At 34.5% G+C, this 10067-nt stretch overlaps 1 protein-coding gene across 1 annotated transcript in view; it reads right to left on the bottom strand.

Annotated features, from left to right (window-relative positions):
- RGS18 (regulator of G-protein signaling 18) overlaps positions 1–7092 on the bottom strand; it is a 47179-nt gene extending 40087 nt beyond the window's left edge. The window contains exons 1-3 of the mRNA XM_006889514.1: positions 6974–7092; positions 6420–6521; positions 5334–5395 (exon numbers count right to left, since the gene is read on the bottom strand). Of these exons, the coding sequence (XP_006889576.1) occupies positions 5334–5395; positions 6420–6521; positions 6974–7092 (283 nt within the window). The remainder of the gene's footprint in view (positions 1–5333; positions 5396–6419; positions 6522–6973) is intronic.
- Positions 7093–10067: the final 2975 nt, after the last annotated feature.

Below are 10067 nucleotides of genomic sequence, written 5' to 3'. Positions count from 1 at the left end.
CTCCAGTGAGTTTTCAGAGGCAATACTTGCAAGGGAGATTACCCATCCTTCTCCCACAGAGCAGCTTGTGGATTTGAAACATGATTTCAGGATTGCAGTGCAGATTCTTAACACTATGCTATTAATTTAAAGTATATGGATATTCTTTTAAGATAGATGTTAAAATATTGTTTTTAATGATGGGTCCAATGTCATTCTTTTTCAATTTATCAATCCGGGAATTGTGGACTATATGATTATTTAATTAAAAATGGTCAATGCCAGTCTATTAGAGCTTACTAGAGTTGAGGATATCAATCTTTATGCATTTCATTTTTCTTTTTTACATTTCCAGGTTTTATACTTTTCTAGGTTCTTACATCCTATTTACCAGTTATTAACATTTGCGGCAGTTTCTATTCATTTTGAAAAATGCTATATTAAAAAGTGAAGTTCCTTCATTGATTGAAAGATTTACTTCATCCATGCTACTAAGGTATACTCTGCTTCAAGGAAGATGCTCTTCCTCAGTTGTATTTTCACTACTTACCGTTCTAACTACCTCATCTTCCTGAAGTACGTGAGAAAATTGTCCACAGATATTTCCCAAGTTTTCAATAACTTTTTATTTCAGATATGAAGTCCAGGCCTTCTTGTTAGCTTGTCTTAATATGGGTGTTCTACTGAAACCTGTCCAACATGTGTAACTCAACCAGTTTTGAAATAGGTTGTATAGCACCCAGTCTCACAGCAACATACATATAACCCAACAAACTAATAGATGAGTGATGAGGTGTTACAATAATTAGTGTCATTAAAATAGTGTTACAGTAATCACATCATAATAAAATATAACTTGTTCTTAAATTCTTATGAATTGAAAATTGTTATTCAGTCAGTCCAGAAGATAATAATAAACATGTCTATCAGTACTAACTTTTTTCTATTTCTTTTTCCACATCTTGATTCCAAATGCTGAATATTTTTCAGCTCTTTATCATGTCCATCAATAAAGGAATAAAAGATTCAACTTTATTCATTTCACTTTGTTCATTTGATGAAATAGAATAATTATTAAATCCTGGGGGTTGGAATTTTCTGTAGGTCTAATTATCTTTAATTTAAAAAAAAATATTTGAATTACTAAGGAGAGTATGGTAAAATCATTGTATTTAAATATGCTAAAGAAATAGTTTGCATCTTAAATTATATTTTGATCCTAGAGGATTTATTAATTTGTTTATAAATTTGGGAAGTAATATGAAAAATAGAGACATTATAATGTTTGCTAACAATAGCTGCATTTATAATAGCACAAAGCATTTATATTTGATTGTATCTAAAATTTCTTTTTTTTTAGTTATCTCAAATATATTTATATTAAAAGTAACTTTTTCTCTATATCCAATGAAAAATCTAAAGGTCAGAATAATTTGTGGACTTAAGTAATATCATCCAAAAATTAAATCACCATACAAAGCATAGCTATAATGCAGAGCTGAGCCAGTAACACACAATAATAAAACAACAAACGATATACTGAATTTGAGAAACCACCATTGAGAAATATCTGCTTTCTTACAGTCACACTTGCCTAACATTAATTTCATTATTATTTTTTTTCTCTTGTTTAGGTGGGTAAAGGAATTAATGGTAAGGTGTTTTTTGTTTTGTTTTGTTTTGTTTTTTAATTTGTCTTTTTAATGGGATTAAGAGGAGACAAGAGGAACAAATTCCAGGGTATTTGTGTAAGATATATTCACATGACTTGTTGCAATTAACCTACTAAAACAGAAAAATACCTCAGACAAGACTCTGACGTAAAAACAGAGAAGATATATAAGTACATACAGGGCATACATTTTAATAATAGTTAAATGTTCATTAGATATGGATAATGAGTAGAAAGTAGTTGAGGATGATGGCTCAAATTATTCTATTTCAAAGGAGTAATGCAAAATAAGATAGAAGTGAAAGGAACAGTTTTAATTTTTCACTATAAATTGGTGGATGATTTATCAACAACCTCTGTTATGCGGATGACAAAACCCTGCTTGCTGAAACTGAAGAGGACCTGAAGCGCCTGCTGCCGAGTGTCAAGGACTGCAGCCTACAATATGGATTGAGGCTCAATGTCAAGAAGACAAAGATTCTCACCACTGAACAATTGGCAGCATCAGGATGGATGGTGAAGAGATTGAGATTGTACACAGCTTTAGTTTGCTTGGCTCCATAGTCAACAGTCTTGGCACCAGCAGCCAGGAAATTAAAAGGCACATTGCCATGGGAAAGTCTGCTGTTAGGGACCTCTCCAAAGTACTAAAGAGCAATGGTGTCTCTCTGGAGACTAAGGTGCATCTGATATAGGCTTTGGTCTTCCCAATCACTTGTTATGCATCAGAGAGTTGGACAATGACCAAGGAGGATAGAGGGAGAATTGATGCCTTTGAGCTGTGGTGCTGGAGAAGAGTATTGAGAATACCATGGACTGCTAGGAAAACAAACAGATTTGTCCTGGAAAGGGTTAAACGGGTGGCTCCTTGGAGGCAAGGATTCTGAGGCTCCGTCTAACATACTTTGGACATGTTGTGAGGAGAGACCGGTCCTTGGAGAGGGACATCATGCTTGGGAGGGTGGAGGGACAGCGCAGGAGAGGAAGGCCCTCTATGAGGTGGATTGATTCAGTGACTGGGATAATTGGGATGGGAGTGGCATGGAATTTAGGGCTGTTGCACATAGGGTCGCTATGAGTTGTAGGTGACTCGACGGCACATAACAACAACAACAACAACAACAATAAAATTTTTCCAATCTCATTAATTAATTAATTACTTTCCTAAATATAAGTCTTATTTTTTTTCTGCTTAGAGTTTTTTTTTCCTTTTAACCCTCACAGCAGTCATTTTTTTGAGGATAATTTCAAAAGTCACTTCTTGTTGTTATGCGCCATCGAGTCACTTGCAACTCATAGCAACCTTTGTACAATAGCCCTGAAACCTCCTCTATCCTGTGCCAACCTTATCATCTCTGACACACTTACCCTCATTACCCCAGTGACTGAATCAGTCCATCTCTTTGAAGGTCTTCCTCTATTCCTCCACCCTTCAAAGCAAAACTCACTACTGATAGTAAATGTCAAGGGAGGAGATCGCCTGTCTTTATACCATGGAGCAGCTGGGGAATATTCATTAAAAAACAAATGAATAAACAAAACCTCAAAACCAAAAACATCGTGGGCTTCAACTGAAATAGAGATGCCACCTTTAGGTTAATACAACTCTCTCCAGTAAACCACCAAAGTTTCCTATTTTAATAATGAACATTTCAAGGGCTAATTTGTAGGAGAATTCCGACCAAGAACAGAATATATGAAGACATCCAAGATCTTACAGAGTTAAATGATTTTTAAGGACAGATCTAACAGAATAGGAAATAAGCATAGACCAGAGAATTTAATGTTTCATCAAATGTAACATTGTCCTTAATTCTGAACCACAAGTGCTTTGCTCTTGGCTTCCCCATTCCCACTGAACTGAGTTAATGCAAGGGTGACCTTCCATTTGGTTTCTGATTATGCAGTTTTTTTTAAATAAAATTTTTATTTTATACTGGTTTAGTTACAAAGTTCACAGCTATTGCACTACTTGGAATATACCCTGAGAAAATGAATACTGAGACACAAACAGGAACTTGAACACCAATGTTCATAACAGTATTTTCAACATTACAAGAACATTGAAACAGCCCAAATATCCAACCACAGTAGAATGGATTGAGAAATTATGATACATTCACATATGGAATACTGTGCTGCACGCAGGAGCAACGATTTTGTAAATTACTGCCTAACATGGGAGGGACTGGAGAACACTATGCTAAGTGAACTAACTCAGTCCCATAAGGATAAATATTGTATAAGACTATTATTGTAGAACATATAGGAGGATCCAAGGCAGGGAGGGGAACAGAGGAGTGAAGACAGAGGGAAAGGGGGACGGTGCTTAATCATAGGGTTGCATAATTTGATAGGAGGGAGGAGTGGGTAAAGAAAAGGGGAAAGATCCGGTGTGATGATGTAAAGCTTACTGTTAGCAGACTAATCTTTTTCCCATCAGAGCAGTTTAGTAGATTCAAATTTAAGATTGGGTTAGCAGCCCAACACTTAAGCCACTACAGAGTACTACAAACAAAAGGTGTAGTAATTTCATCTTGGGATAATCTGGTGAAGTGATAAAAAGGATATTTTTTTTCTTTTAAAAGAATGAAGTAGAGAATATTTTAAGATTAAAGTAAAGGTGTGGGCTTCAGAGAATGTGTTGGGATTAGCGTAGTATCAATGTGTAAACTGCAGTAAACTCTGTCTCAGTTGAAAGAGTAAGTTCAGTGATTACCTCATCACCTCCTCAATTTGATTTGATTTGTTTTCTGAAAGAATTTGTGGAAGGTGAAATGAACCTACACAGGAGGAGTACTTTGCACTATTACTTATCAATGGTTTAATTTTGATAAGAAAGTCTAACTGGAACTTAGTATTAGTCTGCAGCTTCCAAGTAACACACACTTTGTCCCATTGACAAACAGACTCATAATTGACAAACTCAGAACAGACTCATAAATGACCCAGTTGGCTTTGTAGGTAATCAGTCACACAAGAAGAGATTGCCCAACTTTCTTCTGGGACCAGCTGGTAGATTTGAACTGCATACATTTGGGTTGCCAGTACAGCAACTTACCACTAGGCCAACAGAGCTCCCTGTGCTATACCCTAAGTTGTAAACCTGCTTCTCAACTTTTCTAGACAATTCCATTTCAAATACAAGTGATTGATATGAAGGTCAGTGAAAGTAAATAACTTAGAATTTAATAAAACAGTTTTTTATAACCCTGGTGTCCCAGTACTTAAATGCTGTATTGCTAAGTGAAATGTGGGAGGTTTAAACCCACCAGCTGACTCATGGGAGAAAAATGTGGCAGTTGACTTCTGTAGAGATGAAATCTTTAGAATCTCTATAGAGTGATTCGACTCTGTGTATAGGATGGTTGTGAATCAATTAACTTAACAGTACATAGTGAGAATTTTGCAAATCAGAAAAATAAAAAACTTTAGAACTGTTTCCCTCACTGCCAAAAATATACTAATATTTAACTCTGATAAATAAATTTGAACAAAATGAGAAAATACTAAATTTTTTTTCATTAGTTGAGTAGAATCCTTGGATCAGAAATGATAAAATTTTCAAAATGATCAAATTATCAATAACTTAGTTTTATTACAGAAAATTATGCATGGTTATATATACTTTGAATTATTTCCTAGTAAAAATCTCCAATATTTGGGATATAATATAACTTACCTTTATGGGAAAGCAGTTTGTCAAATGATTCACCCCATTTTAATGTCTCTTCAGGGGAAATTCTGTTCAAGACACAACATCTTTATAATGAAATATGTGATAAGTCTGTTTATGAATCTAATTTAATGTATGCTACTGTATACATTATATACTATACTATACTATACTGTATAGTTAAATATTAAAGGGTTTCTCCATTCAATAATATAAAATGGAAGTTGTATTTTCAATGGTTACCTGAAAGTCATTGTACAGTTTGCTTATAAAGCAATATATAAATATATCAAAACAACATTAAATATTTCCTTATGCATCTATGGATCATTTTAAAGAATATTTGATCAAGGAATATATCAAAGAACAGAAAAACTAAGAAAAAGATGAATTATACATTTTATAAAATCCACCAAATATAAAGCATTCAACTAAATATTTGAAAGAGGTTTTTGTTATCTCTTAATGCAATTTTCTTAAATCTTTTAACTTCAATGTACTTCTTCCCCCCACCCCCACCATTCAAACAAAGTTTAGCAAATTATTTAAAAGGGATATGAAATCGTTTTTGTGATGTTGATGATCTAGAATTTTTTATATTTGCCTCTTTCTATTGGTCATATTTCCATTTTTAAGAAATACATTATTTCATATGTAAGGCTATTATCCCTATTTTGAGTTAAGTGGTTAAATTTTTAATTTAGTAAAAATTTGAATTTTACTTTCTCCTATATATAAGACATTCTCTAATCTACAAAGGAATGAGATGAATATTCCTTTCCAAGTACAATATTGGATTATTAAAACTCACAATATAATGTACATTTCATCAATTTATACAGTTTAAATGTATCTTTTAAAATTGGCATATATATAATTTTATTAGTATCTTTGTATTTTATATGATTATTATTTCAGCCACTGAAGTGGCTTAATTTGATGAACTCTTTATAATTTCTTGAAATGAGATCTCTAACCTGACTATTACTATACAATTTCCTGTAAAATAGAAAACTTTCATTTTCTTTTTTCTTAATTCTTTAATGTTAGAATCAGCAAAATCTCTCCTTTAAAGAATAAAATTATGTTCACCTTGTATCTTTGGCTAAGTGCCCAGATGTACAGGGATGGGTCTCTTCATGAAACTCTTGTTTTAGCAGGAGAAGACTTAGCCGGTTTCTTTTCTCTTTAGCTCTATAATTAAAAAAAAATAAAAATCTCTCACCATCAGGGCATTATATATGCTAGTTGAAAATTATTTCTCCCATCAAGAAGTTTTGAATCCATAATCACCTGAGCACTCTCACACTCAAGTTCAAATTGGCGTTGTTACTAACAAAAGGTAGATATTCATTAAAATACTATGTAATAAAGGAATTAATTAGCATGCATATGTGAAGCATGTTGCTCTCTCCCTGGTGTTCAAAAAATATTTACAATTGTATTCCAGTCAACATTTTCTTAGTAGTTCTGTGTGACTATAGTTGCTATATATATATATCTCACTTTAGATACAGCTTTTGTTTCTTTTCATTGGTGAACAGCTTCATCCTCCAGCTAAAACCAGATACCTTAATAACAAGGGCTATCAAATAGTTGACAGTAATTGCATTTTAAAAAGTGGAAGACTAAAAATAGGACTTTACCTGATTTTAACTTCATCGCTTTTTCTTTCTCTTCCTGAACTATGCATTAAATCCACAAAAGGTTTTTCTTTTGATTCACACATCCTTAACTGAGAAAAGAAAACCAATGTTGTCTCCATCTTCTCTCTCTAAAATAAAGAGAGGTCTAATTTATCGTATCCTTGATCATTTTGCCATTCACGTGTTAATATTACTTCGTAAGTATCCATGGCAAAATAAAGTTATTTCAATTCTTTCATCAATGCTTTAAGAAAGAACAAAGGCCCAGAGCCTTGACACTTGCTACCAAAACTAAAGAACTGAAGAGCTGGTGTGTAAAGTACAGTTCTGAGTTGTTTGAGGAAATGATACTACAAATTTGCAAAATATCTCTTGCTCTCCAAGATAAAGGCTACCACAGCGTATTACCACAGAGCAACTTCTCATTTATGTTTGTGCAATCAGAATGATGCTTTAAGAGACACAAAAGACACTGTCATTTCCCCCCCCACACACAAAAACCCTTAAAAAAAGAGCTTTAATGTAATGTGTATTCGAATGGCCAAACTACTACACAGCCATTAGGAGGTATCTGACTCACGTTTCTAAAAATGTAAAAGGTATTTTTACACTGCTCAAAATTATACTTGGTAAGTAAATTATATTAATTAGCATTATATGATCTAATATTTACATAAGTCTGTTGGATTGAAATAAAGAATCTCTCTCATTAACATTAATGATCAAAGAGTGCCTTATAAAGCATTTGATTCAATGATTTCTAAGCAAAGATTTTAGATTTTAATGGATCTAAAGTGTTAAAGAATAATGATGTCAGTCTAGGAACTGAAGTAAGCCTAATCCAGGCCATGATCTTCACTATTACTTTTTATGCATTAGAAAACTGGACGATGACTAACGATGACAGGAGAAGAATTGAAGTCTCTTGAGCTGTGGTGCTGGAGAAGAGTATTAAACATACCATGAACCACCAAGAGAACAAAGAGATCTGTCTTGGAGAGGGTCAAACTAAATTTCTCCTTGGAGGATAGGGCTTTGAAGCACCATCTCACATACTTTGGGCAGGAGGGACCAGTTTTAGGGGAAGAATCCCATGCTTGGAAGAGTGAAAGCACAGTGCAGGAAAGGAAGATCATCAATGACATGGATTGACACAGTAACAGGGATAATGTGGGTAGATGTATTGGGGACAGAGAGACTGGCTCAGGACAGGGCAGAGTTCAGACCTACTGTATATAGGGTCTCTACGAGTCGCAGGTGAACTGATGAAACATAACACCATCAAAAGCAACATGGATTTTCTACTACATTGTTATAAAAAGGGGGGGAAATGGCAAAATGGATTTTTTTTCCTTAGAAATGAGCACACACATATATGAAACTTAAAGGACTCAGTATATTTTTAATTGTCCTGAAAACTCTTTGTAGTTAAAATATTTCATTGAAAAGAACATTTTAACTAGAGTTATACATTTCCATGTTTGTTACTCCTGTGTCTGTGTATACTGAACTGAAACAGATGAGGGAGTGAATAATTTGAAAGTTATGTATGATAGGGTCTTATGGTTATCACAGGAGTCCACAATTAGGGTTGCATAGTGGAGTGTGCTTGGGGCAGTGGGAGGGTGCGTGGGGACTGTGTACCAGGGAAGGTGTGTTTCTTTTGCTTTTGAAAGAGAGGAGAGAACTGGGGGGGGGGAGTGGGATGGGCGGGGAGAGAAGTGTAGCCATGGATGAATGAAAATCCAAAAATCTCTGTAAATTCTCATTAAAATTATTTTAAAAAGTGCAGAATAAAACACAATAAAATAAAAAGAAAAGAAATGATGACAACCCCAGCTGATATAATCTCAGCTTCTTTCAGTGTAGCATGAAACTCAGAATGGTAAGAAATAGTGATCTAATCTATTACATTTATGAGAAGCCGACTCCAAGGATCATAAATGCTAGTGATTTATTATCTTGAAATCCAGATTTCATGAGATAACTAGTCAGTGAGATAACTAGAATTCTCAGAGCATTTTCTGACCAGAGGTTTAATTTAGTCTTTTGAAGATATACTGCTGTCTAATAATGAATACATTTATTCACACAAATTTTATATATGAAAATATTATATAAATCTAATATAAAATGGTATAAAATCACTAGAAAACTTATGTAATATTTTTAGCCTTTAATAATCAATGAAAATATCCAAGAAAATAATTAAGAGGAAGACCCAGTTAGAGCTTTATCAAAAAAACTAAATGAATAGAGAAACATCAACAATTATTATAATAGAGTTTTGTTTATTATTAAATTGTTCGTTATTGTTTTGTGCGGTCGAGTCACTTGCAACCCTACCTATGTGTAATAGCCTTGAACTCTTCTGTGCCAACCTAGTTGTTTCTGACACACTTACCCTCATTACCCTTGATCAATCCATCTCTTCAAGGGTTTTCCTCCCTTGTGCTGTCCCTCCACCCTTCTAAGCATGATGTCCCTCTCCAAGGACTGGTCTCTCCTTGAAAGTAGGCCCAAAGCATGTCAGATGAAGCCTCAGAATCCTTGCCTCCAAGAAGCAGCCTGGTTTTACCCTCTCTAGGATGAACATGTTTGTTCTCTTGGCAGTCCTTATTCAATACGCTTTCTCAGCACTACAACTCAAAGGTATCAGTTCTCTTTCTATCATCCCTAGTCATTGTCCAGCTTTCTGATGCATAGCAAGTGATTGCAAAGACTATGGTTTAGATCAGGCACACTTTAGTCTCCAGATAATGTGGTTGCTCTTCAATACTCTGTAGATGTCCCTGACAGCAGACTTTCCCAATGCAATTTGTCTTTTGATTTCCTGGCTGCTGGCACTAGGAATGTTGATTGTGGAGCCAATAAAACTGAAACTGTTGACAATCTCAGTCTTTTAACTATCTATCATGATGCTGCTAATCAGCCCAGTGGGAGAATCTTTGTTTCCTTGATGTTGAACTTCAATCCATATTGAAGGCTGCAGTTCTTGGCCTACTGCAGCAAGTGTTTCAGGTCCTCCTCAGTTTCAGCAAGCAGGGTTGTGTCACCTGCATAACACAGGTTGTTGGTGAGTCCTTCTCCAATC

Source organism: Elephantulus edwardii, unplaced genomic scaffold (genome assembly GCF_000299155.1).
Source record: "Elephantulus edwardii isolate Elephantulus edwardi_28Jun2011 unplaced genomic scaffold, EleEdw1.0 scaffold00078, whole genome shotgun sequence".
NCBI lineage: Eukaryota > Metazoa > Chordata > Mammalia > Macroscelidea > Macroscelididae > Elephantulus > Elephantulus edwardii.
This window is presented reverse-complemented; position numbering and strand designations above follow the sequence as displayed.